This window comes from Castor canadensis, chromosome 3 (assembly GCF_047511655.1).
Source record: "Castor canadensis chromosome 3, mCasCan1.hap1v2, whole genome shotgun sequence".
NCBI classification, from domain to species: Eukaryota; Metazoa; Chordata; class Mammalia; order Rodentia; family Castoridae; genus Castor; species Castor canadensis.
The window spans coordinates 176,794,539-176,813,267 of NC_133388.1; the positions used below are offsets into that span (position 1 = coordinate 176,794,539).

The window sequence follows — 18,729 nt, forward strand, 5'->3', positions numbered from 1 at the left end:
TGTGCTTGCTCCTCCCAGGGTATTTGCATGTACTGATTCTTAATTATGCAATTAAGGGGTTTTGCCTCATTAATAGTATTTCAAATCATAACTACTAAACAGGAAAGGCTAAAAAAAAAAAAACAACCAGCATCCAGAATCTGTCTAGGTTTGAATCTTAGTTCTACCGCTTAGTGGTGGTGACACTTCGGAAAATTACTCAACCCTCTGTTTCCACAGCTGTGAAACAGCTAGTAACAAAGCCAAGCTTATGGGGCTGCTGTGAGAATCAAGTCAATGAATGCATAAAAGCACTTAGAATAGGACTTAGCAAGTAATAAATATTCAATATGTGTTAGCTGTTATCACCATCCTGACCACCACCACCACCACCGTCATCGTAATCGTCATTATTTTGGAAAGGAAGCCTCTACTCCAAGAATCTCTTTTTTGTGTAGCAGTGACACAGCTGAGACAAAAAGTATGTGATACAGACTTCTGTCCACTGTGAGCTTTGAAGTCCTAGGTAGAAAAGTAGGATAAATATGCAAAACAACTGCACCAAAGAGAGAGAAATGAGGTGACTTCCCTTGACGAGTCACCCCACAAAAACTCACCAAGAAATTAGAAACAGGTTAAGAGCCTTTTAGAACTTCATTAGTTACACTCACCAATTTGGCGCTTAGCTTAGATGTGAACAAAAGAGTGCGGGGCATTTAAGTTAAACGTTGATATCAATAGGATAATGGCAAAATGATTGTGCAAATATTTGTAGGGAAAATTATATCATTCAAAAAGCACTTTAATTGTACATTAGAAAGAGGCTAATCTCCCCAACTAAATAAATACACATTAAAGTTAGAAGAATAAACACAATTGAGGAACTATCTTTGTAACAGTGGGAACAAGTCACTACTTTTAGGTTTTCATCTTTTAGTTCAAGAAGCATCGGTTAAACACTTCCTATGTGCTGTCTTCAAATAAAGACCACAATACTCTACAAGAAATATATAGACATTCTTAATCACTGCCTTCATTGGACAATTACTAAATTCTAAACACCCAACTACTAAATTGGGACTGTTCAATGAATTTGATATAGTCCCCAAAATGCTTGGTTCAGATTATACGGTTCTTTATAATTGGTGGATACTTCAGGCCATAAATTTCTCTCAGTTTCACCTTATGGGTTTTAAGCTAAATAGGTACAGCTTTAAAAAAAAAATGGTGCAATTGATTTGGAGAAAAATAGCATGGAGTGGAAAATCTGAGTCTTTTTGCCATATCAATTTGAAAAATGCTGTACTGTGAGGTGAAATATTCAAGATGATACAAACATGAGAGCAACTGGGGCTCTAACTACTCAAACGTCTAAGGCAATCATGGTAGCCTTTTAAGAGTTTCATTCCTCTGTCCATTTCCCTTTCCCACTGTGATTGGATTAAAAGCTGCTTGAAAGCAGAGATTGCCTCTTATTTGACCTTTTATTTCTTACCACCTGGCATCACGTTAGCACCTAAGAGGAACATAATAAATGGTGAAGGAGTGAATACATTTTCCCTTGTCACGTATTCTTAGCTACTTCCGCTTTCTCTCCTTATCAATTTGGGTTTTGCTTAGTATAGTACAGAAAAGTGGGATAGTGAAGAAAAGTTAGGTATAACTCTTCTCCATTTTATATATGATGAGACTTAAGTTTATAGCTAATCCATGTCATGCCCAAAATAATGCATACTTTAGGGAACCTATTTCTCAACAGGAAATAACTGTACTAAACATAAAGAGTAGCTGCTCAGGTAAGAAAGAGGTTTTATTTATTTATTTATTTTTCAACAGTCTGATGGATTTATTTTTTTGCAGTTAGGGCTTGAACTCAGGGACTTCACCTTGTGCTACTCTGCCAGCTCTTTTTTGTGATAGGTTTTTTTGAGATAGGGTCTTGAGAAACTATTTGCCCAGGCTAGCTTTGAACCATGATCCTCCCGAGCTTTGCCTCCTGAATAGCAAGGATTACAGATATGAGCCACCAGCGCCCAGCAGTCTGCTGGATTTATAATTCCTATTATTGATGTATCATTTTTATCAGGGCTTAGACGGCAATCTTCAAGACATCAGCAAGAAGTTGGGCTTTAGTTCTGGATGATAGCTTAGAGGTAAACAAAGGCAGTTATCTAGAAGGAATTCACTTACCTAAATTAGCATAGTAGTAAGGAAAATCTCCCAGATAAGATGAATACTGTGGCAGGACGAACAATCCTCCAGGATGTTTGTTCCATATTAAACTGTTACGTGATATGTGCTTGAATATTCTGTCCTGAATAATCTACAAAACAGAAACATGGCACATATTGAGACCCAAATTTAGGGATGATGGCATTCAAAGTACTAATTCTCCCCAGTCCTCCCCTAATTCTCCATTGGTAAAAATGTCTGCAAGACAAAGAGAAGTGACAGGCACTGGAAAACAGTAAGGCAAAAGAGATGAATTATGGCTAATGGAGTTTCCTAATTAAACTTCAGGTTAACCATGAATTCTATTTTGTCTTTCTACAATAATGAGTCCATGCTCATTTCCAAGTCGAGTGTGTGGAACAGTTAATCTGTCCTTCACGGCTGAGCATCTAACCATGGACCCAGATCCCTGTCAGTAGATCTGTTCTTGGTTCACACAGATACTGATTAGCCTAGGCCGCCTAGGGACTGAACTGAAAGCGCACTGAAGGCATGACACGTTCTCAATTGTTGCTGAGGTACTGATCTCTTTTAAGTCAGGATTTATATGCTTGTTGTATTTCATTTTCCTTTTATAGTCAATTGTGGGACTTCGGGGTTTTCTGTATTTCGGCCTCAAAATGTAGTGAGTGAATAATTGCTTAAAACACCCTACATAAGAGGACAAAAACCATGGCATATGAAGAATAATAACAGCAAGCTAGTTCATTAGTTTCTTTGGATTTGGGGACCTTGCAGATCATTAAATTCTACATTTAGAGTTCAACAGTCCCTCATTCTGAATCATTTGTCAGTTGAGTGTGATTAGCCCACTTCAGGGCTTTTTCTCTGTGACTTTCAAACTCTTGCAATTGTACCATCCTCTCATTAAGTTATGATTTGGCAAATAATTAACTTGATACAGAATTTCATGTTTCCAGCAAATTTTTTTGTACTTAAAAAAAAAAATCCTGGGGGCTGGGGATGTAGCACAGTAGTATAGTGTGTGTCTAGCACAGGTGAGGCCAAGTTCAATCCCCAGCACCAAATAAATAAAAATTTAAAAATCCAGAAACAAGTCTTAAGAGATTGAAGGTCTACATCATCATTTTCCAGGTCCTCACTTAATGCAGTGTGATTTTTAACTAGAAACCATTTTAAATGGAGTTTTATTATTTGCTAAGTTATTAACACATTCATCTTATTCCACATGGTGACTTGACAAGTAATAAGGTGAGCTACATGTACCTTTGCAAACTGTATGTTTATCTTCCTAAGGAGAGACAAGGAAGGAAGTAGGGAAGAAATTAAGAAGAATGCAAATATCTTACTTAGTTCAACAATTTCTGTATTTTGTCTTTTACTCAGAGCAAAATTGCTAATTTTATATGGCTAGGTAGAAGTTTCTGAAGAAGAAATCTGAAGATTTTAGGAATCCAGCCACAGTGCTGATGTTTACTCTCTGTGGTACAAGAGGAATGTGTTACAGTGCTGTCATCTAGGCTTTAATTATGAGAAAGTTGTCATGTTGTGGAGAGTTTCTACATGGCAAGCCATTCTACTTTGTACAACATTTATTCTAGTCTTTTATCATGTGTACTGTCCAGATCCACTGTCAATTTATTTCCCTTTATAGTTTCTCATTTAAATCCTTCCTCTTTTCTTGCTTTCCAGCATGTGGTCACTTAATAAGCTGGGCTAGCAACAGACAGCATGGTAAATCCAACCTACAAGCAAACGGCATGAAATTCAGATGCCACAAAGTGTGTCCTCACTCACTTCGGGTCTCTGAGTGGTATGCTTTACATTGTTATTAGTCTTATCTTTTTGATTTAGTACTACAACGTTGTTATCTTTTAAATTTCCAGGATAGGATATAAAGTTATGGTATTCTTTTTTTTTTTGGTGGTATTGGGGTTTGAACTCAGGGCCTCACACTTGCTAGGCAGGCACTCCTATGCTTGAGCCACTCGTCCAGCCCCCAATTGTATTCTTTTGAAATACTGGTCGGCATTTTAGACTCTTTCCAAATGGATCTTGACAAAATGCTATCAGTACAGATATGAGGGCAATAGCAAATGTTGAACTTAACCTTGGCCGAGCAATTTATCACATTTATGGCTCTCTTTCCTCATTTGTAATAAAACAAAGTACCACATTAATTATAACAACCTCTTAAAATTTAACACTAGCTGCCTAAGTTTTTATACTTAAGACTTGCTTTAAAAGAAATTCTCATTTCTGTGTTCATTTTCTAGGTATACACTTTTTCATTTTTACACAGCTATGATATAACATATCTTTATCTCTGTTAGATTTTCCCCACAGTATGTATGGTTTTCTTATCTTAAATGACCAGCAGTAGTACACTTTTTTCCATGCAGAGAAGTTAATATATTTAATGTGAATAAATTTTTTCCACATTTAGGATTAATACTTTAGGGCTTTGGCAAAAGGTTATGAACAGTCAAGGGTGTTCACATGCGTCTCCAAACATCATTCTAATAGGTTTATATCAACTTGCCTTGTCAAAAGTTTGAAAGAGTATAGATCTGATTTCAGCAAGTAGAAACATTACATCTTTTCTGTCTCCTAATGAATTCTCTCTATCGCTATACTGGACAGCTTCCAGAATCTTCTATTGGCAGTTAGTGTTCATGCTTCATTGTTGTGGAAGAAGACAGTATATATAGACCTCTGTTGAAGGTCTATACAGAAAATCCACAGATACACACACATATGAGAAGTTTTTTTTAAGGCCCCAAATGGTACCCTCAAAAAAATCACACTTATTAATGTGAATATAAAGGAAAAAATGAAAGATTCCTTATTTTTCTTTTTAATGTGACCTCTTCTTTTTCAGAATGGTGGATAATAGGTCATAGGTTACGTTCTATGTGGGCCTCACTTGGTCTTTCCACCAGAGCGATGTTGCCTAATATAAACAGTGTCACCACATGCTACCTTGCTCAAAGCCGAAGCAATCGTCTGTTTCCATTATCTCATTGATTTTTAAATAACATGATATAAAAGTATGGACAATACTGTGGTTTGAAATATGTGTAGTCAGATAACTGAGGGGAAAATGGGAGCACTTCATAAAACTCCTCCCAAAATAGCTGCTATTACCTGTTTTCATAAATCATTATAATCCAGTGTACTTCTCTTTGACTCACCTCAATTCTGAGTTCCTGTGGTTTAATTCTTCAGTGCCAGGTTATTGTGTAATAATGGAATCTGTCAAGGAACACCGTCTTTGCAGAATCTTACTGCTGTCCCCATCATTTCTTTTCAATTTGTACAAATATACCTAACTCCACAGAGTTTAGATCTGATTAAGTGTCTCCTTAATTCCAAGATGCAGCATTAGAAGTTTTCTCAGACTAGAAAAACTAACAGAATCCTAAGAATGACAGCGTTCTGCACAATGAAATGTACTAACAACTTCACCTTGGCTTTGGAGAGAAAGATGAAGGATCCTGTGTTCACTTGTGTCTAAGTACTTCCTACAATTCTAGGGCTCATATTCTTTAAACTCTCAGTAATCCTATCCTCATGGACTAAATACAGGAAATAAAGAAGAAGGACCCAGCACTCTAGAGTCTGAGCACAGGTGATCCTGAGCAAGAATTTCAAGTCTATGCAGTCTAAAGTTAACTTTGAATAATTCTCATACTTTAGGAGCTCCAGCACCCACTGAATGACTTATACTGCGTAAGTTCTAAGTTGAGTAGGCATTTTTGATATATTGTGCCTAAATTATTCTTTGGAACACTTTGTCTTTGTTTCTTTGTGCATGCGGATGGCATTTCCTGGAATTTTCCCTGCTTTTCTGTTTATGTTGCATTCTAAGGTAATCTGAGATCTGAATTAAGATAAAAAAGCAAATGGTATCTCTTATGCAATCTGGTTGGGAGGCCAAATTGTTACAATCCAATCTTGGAACAATATAAAGAGATTTGACAGCTGCTATAAATTTGAATGAAGTGTATGGTTTTCAGTGTTTTAAAAAGCAACTGTGCTGCTGAAGAACTGTATGGCTTAAGTCCAAGGGGAAGAAGACCTTTTTCCAGGCTCAGAGATGAAAGCAACTTGACCTAAGGACCTAATGTGATGAATATAACACAGCCGCCTGTTATTACAGGATAATGCAACACTGCTAACTTAATTGGCCAGAAACAGATCTATGAAATAAACCAAACACAAAAGAAATACAATTAATAAGATACTGTCTTCCATCTGTCAAATTAGCAAAGTTGCATATGTGTATGTTTTAATTATGATATTTAAGGCTAACAAGAGTGTAGCAAAAGAGGGTCTCGCCCAGATGGTCTGTGAGAGTCCGGGTTAATATGATTTGCAAACTCTTTGGCTCAAGAATCTTACTTCAGAGACTCTATCCTAAAGAAAAAGGCTGAACTGTATTCTAGCACACATGCAGAAAGTCATTGCTTGGTTAAGGACCTGTTTGCATTTCATAGTTATCTATGAAAAAACAATAACGAGAAACAACACTAGTGGGAAGAAACAGAAGACGGATCAGATAAACAAAGGGTTCCATAACATGCATGTTAAGGTGAAAAAAGTTAAAATGTGATCTGGGTATATCAGAAATGGATAGGAAAAGGACAGAATAAAAAGACCAGAAATACCCTGAAGATGCAAAAAAGCGGCCTGTGAAAATACTGCAGAAAGTGTAAATGCAATGCATTGGGACAACTAGACCACAATTTTTTTTTATAAAAAGAAGATTTAAAAAATAGGAAATAAGAAAAAGGTTCGATTTTCAATGCAGAACATATATAAAAGCAAATTGGATTAAATAGTTAAATTATTTGATATTAAAAAATCAACCATGAATGTACTAGAAAAATGTTATCTTGCATTTATATAGATATAAATAAAACTATGGGTCAAAATGTCCTTTCAAAAAATGTAGCAAATGGAGGGGTTACGGATGAAAAGATCACCTAATCATAAACAAAACAGAAAGGCATACATTAAGTTAAGGGGAAACACGTCAAACACAGGAGTTCAGGGGTTAACATTTTTAATTATAAAAAAATCTAAAAATTAATAAGAAGAAAATCAACAATATGTCAAGTTTTTCCTTTGTGATCTGCCTGAGCAAGAAATAAGTGAAAAATGTTGGTTTTAACCAATACTTTAAGAAGTAGAAATTAAGAAAGCAACTTGTTATTTTTAAAAATATAATGTCTAACATTAGCAAAAGTGGAAAAAATAATTGAAAATAATGAAAACAGGTTCTCTCTCATAAGCTGGAGGGAATATAAATTAGTTTAGTTCTATTGCAGGAAAACTGACAAATGACATCAGAAATTTCAGCATTTGTCATATTCTTTGAACCAGGACATTGCATTAAAGGGATTTATCCTAAGGAAGTAATCTTGAATCTGCACAACAATTTGGCTTTGAGGCTATTTGCTGTGATGATGTGGATAAATGAAAAAGCTGGAAACAATTATAATGAACCCAAATTGGGAATCAATTTTAAAAGTTAACTGGTACCATACCTGAAATACTATACAGCCATTAATATAACTTAGAAATGATTAAAATAACTATAAAATCTGAGGGCTGGGAATGTAGCTCAGTGGTAGCATGTGCAAGGTCCTGGGTTTAATCCCCAGCAGTACAAAAACAAACAACAACAAACAAACAAAGGGTGAAAACAAAAACGAAAACCAATAATCTAATAATATGCTAAAATATTAACAATAGCTATTTAAGCAGAAAAAAGATAATGTAAGTACAGACAGACAACTTAAATTAAAAATTACAATGAATTTTAAATTTGTATATTAAAAAAACGAACGTATACGGTTTATATGGATCTGTGGTATGTCAATAGTGGTTTTGTATGGGTAGATTATTTATGTTTTGTCTAAAATAAACATGTACTTTATTGATAAAAAACATTCTCCACTCCAAAGTGGGAAAAAAAATTAACAGTCAATTTTCTTTAGGAAGGATCTTAGAAAGACAACAGAATTGAAGAAAAGTGCAGAGTATAAAATACTTAAATCTGCTGTAATGAACAGAAGTGAAAATGGAATAGATTTTAATTGAGGACAATGCTTTTGGAGGAATAAGAAAGGCCCTGGAAGCCATTATGAGCCTGATGGTTTCATGGGGATAGTAAGGCTGGGTCCTAGGTAGTTCTGATCATCCATCTCCAGGATGAAGAAAACACACAGTGACCCTGACAGAACACTGACATTTGCCTCAGGGTGGGTACAGGAGCCCAGGCTAGGAAGAGGTATGATATGCCCAGCACTAATTCTGATATGACATTGGAAGAAGACCATCTTGTGGACCAACAGGGTGACTTCAGTTTCCTTGGTATTACTCACAGACCTGTGTATATGCTTCAAATTGTATTCATTTTTGGAGCAATTGTATTCATTTTCTCAAGAAAATATTCCAAAGTGTAGTGAGAAAGAGCCCCACCTCCTCTGTGAACACCTGAGCCACCTCTGTGCTGAATTTTACCAGAGAATCTCTGCTTGTTCTCCCTTCCTGCAGGCCTGTAACTCCTGAGTGTATAGTTTGCTAAGTCTTAGTTCTTTGCACTGTTTTGGTGTAGCCTCAGGGCACTGCTATCTGCTCTGCTTCCAAAGGCTTTAATCATCTTCATACTTCTCTTTCCTTTTTTCTTTCTGCCTTAAAAGGGGTGTCCATCTGTCTATGATGTTTTCTGTTTTTACAAAGTTTAACACTTTCTGCATCAGTTGGGTGTAATCCTGATTTCTCTCTTTATGTAATCCTGCATCAAAGATGCTGGTTGGATGGGCTGTATACACATCTTCAGAATTAATTTTGTGTTCCTTAATGTCATCAGACTATTGTGCTCACTAAACTGTTCATAGTTTTAGAGTAGTACAAGATTTTCCCTTACTTGTCATTATCTTTTTCTCTAAATGGGCTCTAAAATGTCTTCAAAAGATGTCATTGAATGTGAATGACAGGAAGACAGTCATTACCCACATATCCCCGAAATGATGTCAGACAAAGGCAGTCTCTGTGCTCACAAGCATAGTTTTTCTGCATGTCAGTTTTGCTCTTGGAGTTTGTCAGAAATAAGAGAATTTTCTTGGGCCTGGCAATGCAGATACAGGAACTAACTGATACATCCAAGTAAAGAAAATTTGGTTTTGCCCCATTTGACCAACCACACATCAGCAATAGCAAAACAGAGGTCATGTAAAGGAATAAAGGACCATTATTTAAGATTGTGAGCCAAATAGTTTTACTTACCTCTAGTGTAGTTAATACAATCTTCTCAACTGAAGAAAAATAAGCCTCCCACAAGAATTGTGTCTGCTGTCTAAGTGCTAGGATTTTATCCTGATGAATAGACCTGATTGTAGAAGGAATCTGTAACATAAGGTGAACACACAGGAATTACAACTGTAAAACAGAGAAATGTGATCAAACAACCCACTAGGTTATACTTGTATTCTCCATAGCACTCAGCTTCTAGCATACTGATTCACTAAAAATTCCCAACCCCCAAGTAGAAACGTCCCTAAGAAATGCCGGTACAAACTGCGCTTCCAGGGAGTAAGTCTCAAAAGCCTTTAATGCGTGAAAGTTAGCCATTAACTTAGTTCACTTCTAAAATTCAGTAGCAGCTTGTCTATTGCTTAAGGTGTTCCTGCAGTAACAATTGCTATTTCCTCCTTTCAGAGCCTTAGAAATCCTCAACCTTGCACAACCCAATTTTACAGAAAAGTAGCTACTGGCCTTGGGGAAAGGCCAAAAGTCTTTATTCTCCTAGCAGGTCTAAGATCTGCCACCCAAGGAACTATAAAATGTCTATAAAAGAGCTTTTTAAAGAATGTTGATAAGTTTCCTTATACAACCTGAAGTCATTTCTATGTACACATCCCTCTTCTCTCCCTCTTTGAGCCTTTGCACTCCATAGATTGCTCTTTCTGCCCTAAGCCCTTACCCCAATTTGACTGGATTTCTCAAACACTGTGAATGTTCAGCCACATACCACTCTAAACCAAGCTATACAATTCTGATGGAAGTCCTATGTCCTATTCATCCTCCTGTACATTTTAAGGCTAGAACGCTAGGACAGTAGCTTATATGTAGTAGTTATTCAAGAAATAAGAGTCGGAACAAATATGATTACCTGAAGCTACCACCACGATGAATTACTTTTAAAGCTTTATTTTTTGTATATTTTAATGAGTTTCTTCATGATATTTTATACATGTAAATAATGTATTTAGATAACATTCACCACCCCATTACTGAATCATGTCTCCCCTCCCATTGGGCTCCCTCCCTCTTTCCAAATAGTTCCCCTTCTAATTTCATATCCTTTAAAAAAAAAAATCTAGATTTGGCATACAAGGGAAAATATGCAATATCTGGCTTTCTGAGTCTAGCTTATTTCACTTCATAGGATAATCTCTGGTTCCACCCATTTTCCTGCAAATGACATAATTTTGTTCTTTTTCATGGCTAAATAAAACTCCATTGTGTATACAGACCGCATTTTGGGGGATATCACTATTTTCAATAGCAGTGTAGCTTAGAGGTTCAGCCTAGGGGCACAGGAGTCAGACAGACCAAAGTAGGATTCTTGGCTCTATCATCTGCGAGTTTTGCTTCCTTTGGCAAGTTAGTTGATCTCTCAAACACTCCATTTCCTCATTTATAAAATGGGTAAGCTAATATCATAAAGTTGTTATATAGATTATGTAAGTGCTTAATACCGTGCTAAGCCTAAAACATAGGAAGCTCAATTACTAGGGCTTATTATTACTACTCTTATCATTACTGACTAGTCAAAAGTGGATCAATGGATTCTGTTCAAAGGTAGTTCTCAGTCTGCCTAAGAACCTGCTCAGGTCCAGAGCTCTGAAATGTACTTCCTGGGATTCTGGTAAGTTTCCTGGGCTTGCTCCCTAATTTCACCTACAGTTCAAGGTCTATTTCATTTATGGAATCTATAATCTTAGGGGAGATTCCTTGTGATTAGCAACTGCCCTTTGGTGTTCACCTCTTTCTGCAAGCTTGCCTCCCTAATGCTGATTAATCAGTCAGGCATAGGAAAGCCTGGGCTGAAGGAGCAATGGTCTGTTAGCTGCATTAATAGGAAAGTTGCCCATGACATTTGACTAAGACTATATCTGAGTTTCCACTAGAGGGGAAGGAGATGGCAGTGCTTTGATTCAGACTTCTCTTGGGAGAAACAATGAAACTGCTTTACAATTAGAAATGAAGAAAAACTCACTTGCTTTGGCAATGTCCAAAATCAGACACTACTAAATCTGTGCCTAAAAAGTGTGTATCTGGATTTATAACACTAAAAAATAAAATATGGAGGCAGCAGGTAGAGAGGAAACACTGGTAGGCAAACTGCCTGAAATCAGAGTTCAAGATCAAGAGAAAATAAAATGTCTTTGGAGAACGTAAAGTAACCAGTTGTAGCATAAATCTTTGGTAAGTCAAAGAATATTTATTTTTATTTACTCACTGAGAAAATTACCCAGATTGCCAAAGGAAAACTAGAAAGAAATTATCCTGAGCAATTTTTATAATCATGTCCCCTTTTAAATGTCAATGACATTCTCTCAGAGTCATATAGGTTGACATCACAGTTTTATCATGGCCATGAGGAACCAATTCATTAGGAAAATGCCTAAAGCTATCTTTGTTATGTGGTCTCCAGAACATTGAATTTGTTTGGCTCTGAAAGGACAAGAGGAATATCATAAATTCATCTACTAACACAATCTTCTGTCTTACACAGCTGCATCTTGATCATGCTACCTTCTGTGCAGTGTGTTCTACCATAGGATACAAGTGTCTGACAGCACTCTGCAAAGTGCTCTGACGAGATCGGGCATGTTCAGGGTGGCATGGCCATAGACTGCAAAGTGCTCTGGAAGACAATTCCAATTGATTGAAAGGACAGATTTCCAAGTTTTAATGGTGTTTGGCTATTGGTTATTAATCTGCCTGTCGTAAGAGACAGGTATGGGAAGTGATTAATTCCTATTTGGCTGGATTGTTTTGGAAGTTGAAGAACTCAATGAAGTCTTAATAAAAGGTCATGTTTGGTAACAAAACTAATAGGATCTACCAAAATAGATATAAGAAAGCCACAGTACTCTCTCTCAGTGACAGGATGACAGGAATATATGCAAATAAAAGCATTGGTGCTGTTCTAAAACAGGAAATGAAAAATTGTAACAAAACAAAAACATTTCCCAGTGCACACATTCAGGCTCAGTGCCAACTCTTTAAAACCACTGTTAATGACAGTACAATCACTGTTCAATATGGAGGCAGCTGTGCAAAACAGACTGCAGATGAGAAGGAAAAATACCAGCAAGTTTGGGGTGGGAGGGGGTAAAAAACACAATCCTCAGTTAAGAAAAAAAGTTGCTTCAGAAGGTGAAACACCATCAACTTTGGTGAAATGGTAGACACTGGACAATCACAATCAAGTGTCCTAAAATGCTTCCCATCTCCAAGACAAATTCCCAACATGTTCATGTCAGATTCATGGGGGCCTTGGTACGTAAATGGGAAAAAAACCTGTTACTGACACATCCCATTTCTTTTACCTCCCAAATTTCCCTTAATGAGCATCTATTACTTTTTAAAACTGGAAAAGAACCACACATATCACTTTTATTTGGCCTTTCACAAGTGATTCAGGCATATACTATCTCTGTGTAGGGAGCGAGCCTCTCCTTGGTATGTCTGCACGGATGTGCTCAGGGAATTATCATGGGGAATGATGACCGTAATGTAACCCTTTCACAAAACCTCCAAAATGTTCCTCAGTGAACACCTAAGAAAGCAAGTTCTGTTTAGGGCAGAATGAGCTATCTGCAATGAATAGATTCTGCCACTTCCAGATCACCTATTTCTCTTTGGTTTTGTTCGTGAGGTCTCAGGGCTACCAAGACCACAGACCTGAAGTCCAGGCAAAAGGAATGTTTCAGAAGCTGAGGTCAGCTAGGCTTGCTTAACCCACTGCTCTTTCTGTTACAGGTATTTCATGTTACTTTGGGGAGAGGATGGCATTCCTTCACCAGTCCATTAGGAAACAGGATAGCAGCACAACATAGAATCAGTAACAGGGTCAGAAACTCAATTTTTTGGATATCAAAAAATTTTTAAAAGAATAAATATTTGTGATGGTTTAAAGATAAAGTCTACAATGCCATGAAAGAAAAAATTAAATATTCTATAATTTTCAGAGAAGAAGAATATGACAATTTATGGTGAACCTGAAACATTGCACAAAGAAGCTCTAGAAATCCTCACTGAAAATTTTTGCTCTTGGATTTCTCTGTGTGTATTGTATTCCCCCTCCCTTAAGCAGTTCAAATTTCGATAAGGGCCACTCTTCTAAATATTCATCGAAGAACAGCACTTACGTAGGCACCTTGACCGGATCATTCGAGTAATGACAGCACGAGCATAAGAACCATCCTAGAGAGTCTGCTTTCTGAAAATTAGTCTGAAGTGAATTTGGAAATAGGAAAGGAACCTGAAGAGGCCCTATGGCATTATTTCTAAAACTTTATGGTGCTGAAAGAGGTAGAGATCTTACCTCTTCTCACCATCAAAGCTCATGTTCTTTACCTGCAACTTTCACTTTTCAGAATATATTCAGTGGAGCTGGGCAGATTTTGTGTTGGAAAGTGAACAGTATCATATTAAATGACTTCATATTCACCATGACACAGGCAATTTTCTTCTGATAAAATTTCTTTTATAGAACTGACCTTTTGGATTCACCTTCTTTGAAATTTTGGATGGGGACAGCAATAATCTGCAGCTCTGTTGAAGGCCACAGCCCCTTCCTTACCTGTAATAACAATCTCTCATCGCCGATGACGGCAGCTTGGTTCCAATTAATCACTTCAGAGAATGGCAACTCCCATCCATTGCTGAGCATCACAGGAACACAGGCAGCCTGGGCAAAGAAAGGGACTTCGTGAGTGTAAGGAGAACGACAACAGGAGTCATTCCAATCAGGAGTGGAATCAGTACAAATTCGATTACTTGGGTCTCGGACTGCTCAGGCCAGAAAGAAACTAAGCTTTTAGGTATTCATCAAGACATATGAGATTGTATGCACCTAAACTAAGTTTTAAAATTTGCAAGTCTTGCCTTAGAATGCTAACACCCATTTCTATTCTAGTACATGGTTTGGGTGACCTTACTTCCATGGAGACAACTGCCCTTGTTGCAGAAGTTTTATTAATGTAACAAAAGCTTTCACCAACAAGATCCAAGCATAAAACCCACCTTGAATATAAATGGTTTTGACAAGGGAAGTGCCACAGGTCCACTTCCAAATTGGTTTACTCCAATGTCATGAACAATAAAAAGCAGAATTGAGCCCAGCCTTCCTATGTAGCACTTTGTGGACTGGACTTTTACAAGATGTCCACCTTTTCCTTGTTCTGCAAACACCTAACCCAGAACTTTGTTTTCTTTAGAGTGGAGTGATGCAAAGCACACTCATATGATTTGCCACCTGGATCTAATAGCCAATCCACACAAATAGGCTGATGAAAACATGTTAGTTCCAAATAATCCAGAATCCAAACTAGAGAAACATTTTCTCCATGCAACACCCCAGGAAGCTGCAAGAACTTAAGAGACAGCACGCTTCACAGCACACACATCCTGCCCTGGAAAAGACTTTCAGGAGAAGGAAGTTCTTCTGTCAGAGGACACGACAGAAGATTTGCAGCTAGAGTGACAGAGGCAGAAAGTGATAAAGTACTGCAGATTTAGAGAAGGTGTAGAGCTCAGAGGAGGAAGGGACACAGCAGGAAGATGATGGGGATGCAGGATGAGGGAGGTACAGTGCGCTTTCCTTGCAATCTAAGAAGGCTCTTGCTAATTCTAGGTAACATGGACAATGTCTCAGCAGGACGAGGCATTTTTGCAGTGAGGTTGATAAGCAGAGAGATTTCCATACAGGCTCCAGAGATGAAGCAGGACTTTTGAATTGCAGAGGTTTGGAATAAGGGGCCAAGTAAGTAGTGTCACCATCAGGGGAGGGACAACATTCTCAGAATATAGAGGAACCAAGTAACACAAGGCTAAGATGGAGATGAGAATTTGGGATTGGGGAATGCCAGCAATATACCATTTTTATTGCTCTTGAGATCAGCTTCCAGGGAAAGAGTAGGGTCCCTTTCAGGAGCCCAGCAGGCAAGATTGGTAATCAGACCTGCCTTCTATTTGCAATCATGTCCCTGATGGTGGCTACCTTCCCAGTGGCAAGACTATTTAACCTTCTCATGTCCAAAGGTGGTGGGTGAATCCTCCTCCAGCCCCTACCTAGTAAAAATGTTGCAAATTTTTTTGGGAAAAACTTCAGATCTTTCAGGGAAACTTTTCCTTCTGTTTAGCTATATCAGGAGAGGTACCACCCACTTTGACTTCAGTCCTCAGCCCTATTCTGGGAAGTTTCAAGTTCTCTTACCTGCAAAGCCTCCAGGAATCTGAAGGACCCAAGCCTGCGGCCACGAGGAACCAGACAGAAAGTGGCATTGTGCAGCATTTCTCGATAATCATACCTAGAAAGAGAGGAGGTGTAATCAATAAACAAAGACCCAGTAGGAAAGTGGGTAAGGTTGAGCACTGGGTATGTGAACACTTGCATAAATTTACCCAAAGCAACGCAGCAGGGTCCTGGGGAGGGAGGGCTCTTAAATTTCCCTTTTGGGGAAAGGGTTTTGTTGCATGAAGAGAACAAGTATGAACAGTTGTGTTGGACAAACAGTATATAAAAAAGACAAATCTGATAGTCCTAACAATTTGCCTTGCCTAGCCTTTGCTTCCAAAATCAGAGTTTTACATCTCATTAAAATAGGTTGCCCCATAGGTTTAAAAAAATCCCTGCTGTGTCATCTTCTCCTTCTCCTTTAAGGACAAGCCATTCAGTTAAACTGTTCTCTACCACCGAAACCATGCTATTAAAAACTGCTGGGGAAACCTCTATCATAAGGACAAAATGACATTTGTTTTGTTCTTCAGCTGGAGTTTCTACATTTAACCAAGAATATCCACTTACTCCAGTTAAATACTGATATATAAGAATAGCTGATAGGAATTCCAGTACAAAAAGGAGGTGAGAAAGAAGGAAGTTAGCTTGAAGAAGGGGGATAGAGGAATGATGAGAGAGGAAAAAAATAGTAAGGAGTAAGGGAAAGTAGAATGCAGAACAGATGATTATTTCTCTTACTCAAATACCACAGTGGTTTTGTATTTTGAAAAAATATAAAATATAATGTGTCACCTGCCTCTTTTTGTCAGTGAAGTTTAGGAAGGATAAAAAAAGCATTTAATTTTTTTAAGACTGTCACTTTAAAAGTGATTACCACAAACACATTCCTGAACACAAAGCTTCAAGTTCATTATGAGCTTAAGAAAACCTGGGAAACTAGAGATGGCTCATGTCCTATGAAGGCTCTGATTCTTACAGTCAAGGTAAAAATCACTCTCATTTTTTAAGAGCTTCCAATGCTGAGCAGACAGGTGTGACTTTGACAGTAGCATATGTCACCAGCATTTTTTGACTCTAATAGTCTAATTTAATCATAGCCTGAAGGCACTGGATTCTTCCTTCTTTTTTTGGGATACTGATATATACATTTATATTTTTAAAGTCCACATCTATTTTTATATTCTCATACAAACTAGGCATATGGGAGTAAGCCAATTTTCAATTATAAACCCGTCATTAAGAAGAGACGTCATGCAAGGACCATTTGCTTAAACAAGCATGCACACCTAATTTGCACAAGAAAAGGTCACTGTGAATAGATTAAGATTATCTCCAGTGAGAGTAAAATAAAAAACCCTTAGTGCTTTAATTAAACTGAAAAATAGACTTCAAAGTAGAAAAGATTTTTAAGAAGTCTCAAATTTAGCTAAATAAAAAATTTAATTATGATGGTAATGACTTCTCTTTTTTCACCAAACACAGAAAAATAGCTGACAAGTATCTTCAATTTCAAATGTTGATAATTTCTGAATCTTTAATAGATAGAAAAGAGGGAAGTGTGTATATATACACACATAAATTTATGTATAAAGTTTAAGTTGATTTTTTTTTAACACAGAAAGGTCGAATATACTTCAGACTACAGCAAGGTTTAATAGATGCCCAGAATAGAAACCCCTGAGGGACCAGCACAGAAAGTCCTACATCCTCATCATTAGGCTGCTAAAAATGTAAAACCCTAGTAGTGTTCTGGATTGTAACGAGTTTCAAAGTTGCCAGTTAAAGAATTTACTTTGGAGAATGGGTGGAAGTAGAAGGGCAGAAAACTTATAGGAAACATTCAGATGACATTTATAGGGTGCTGACTTTTAAATGGTAGTACAGAAGGGTTAGATGCTGATGTAGCAAATGAAGCAACACGATTGAAGCTCGTAGTCACTCACACAATGAGAGAGCCCTCTTGAGCGAGTTAGGAACCCGCTTGGTAGCTATGAGACTATGAGCAAACCATAGGCACTATCTTGGTCTCAGTTTCCTCATCTGCAAAAAAAGCCAGTTGGGCTAGATGACTAACAATCAAATGACTAACAATCAATGTTAACATTCCATTATTCTTCATGTCATCATTTTTAGGTAGGAAAGAGAAATTGAGATGATTCAACTTCTTGGAAGGTTCTGAGAACCACGATAAGTGTGCGTGTGTATGAATGCATGTCTACGCATATGTATATAATGTATCTCTAACATGTATGTATTCATGCAGACATAGAAGACATACAGAATGTACATGTAAAATTTAGAACAATGACTTTTGTTTAGATTTCTAAGCATGCTTACTTAGTTCGTGAACTTACCTCTCTTTTGGGTTCTACAGTCAGTGAGCCTATGACTCACTGGTGCATTCTAACTGAAGGGGAAATAATAGCCTCTAAGTGGGGTTGACCATGGTTCTATCTGAGCCATGTGCTAGGTACCTGCCCACTCAGTTGTTGTGAGGCTCTTTTCAATACCCAACTCATTCATTGATTCAGTCATTCTTTTAAGAAATACTTCAGATTACTGTCCCATTCCTATCAGATGCATCTCCAGTTGCTGGATCGACTAAAGAATCAATGGACAATTGATGAGATGAGGACTTAAGATGTAAAGTCTCCTAGTAGTATTTATGTCGCAAGAGGAAATCTTCTCTTATAGCCAGCCTTCCAGAACCTTACAGACACTCTTCCTCGGAAAACAATAATTTAACTAGTAAAAGTTAAAAAGAAAATTGATTTAAAGTCTTTCAAAACCGTCCTAAGGGTATAATGACAAAGAAAGAGGTGTTTATTCAAAAAAAAATCTGTGCAATCCTGGCAAGAACTATGTGGCACCTGATCTGTGACCTGCTCCATCCCACCCGTTACCAGTTCCACCCACAGTAGCTCGACTCTGGGCATCTCCATAACTCCTATCAAAAATGTGAAAAAGAAAACACACAAAAGAGATGAAAATATGTGCAAAATCAAATGTCT

At 37.4% G+C, this 18,729-nt stretch overlaps 1 protein-coding gene across 1 annotated transcript in view; it reads right to left on the bottom strand.

The window, feature by feature from the left end:
- The window catches only part of Ext1 (exostosin glycosyltransferase 1), a 264,049-nt gene that overhangs the window by 22,407 nt on the left and 222,913 nt on the right, over positions 1-18,729 (bottom strand). The window contains exons 2-5 of the mRNA XM_074069097.1: positions 15,695-15,788; positions 14,060-14,167; positions 9,469-9,588; positions 2,170-2,302 (exon numbers count right to left, since the gene is read on the bottom strand). Of these exons, the coding sequence (XP_073925198.1) occupies positions 2,170-2,302; positions 9,469-9,588; positions 14,060-14,167; positions 15,695-15,788 (455 nt within the window). The remainder of the gene's footprint in view (positions 1-2,169; positions 2,303-9,468; positions 9,589-14,059; positions 14,168-15,694; positions 15,789-18,729) is intronic.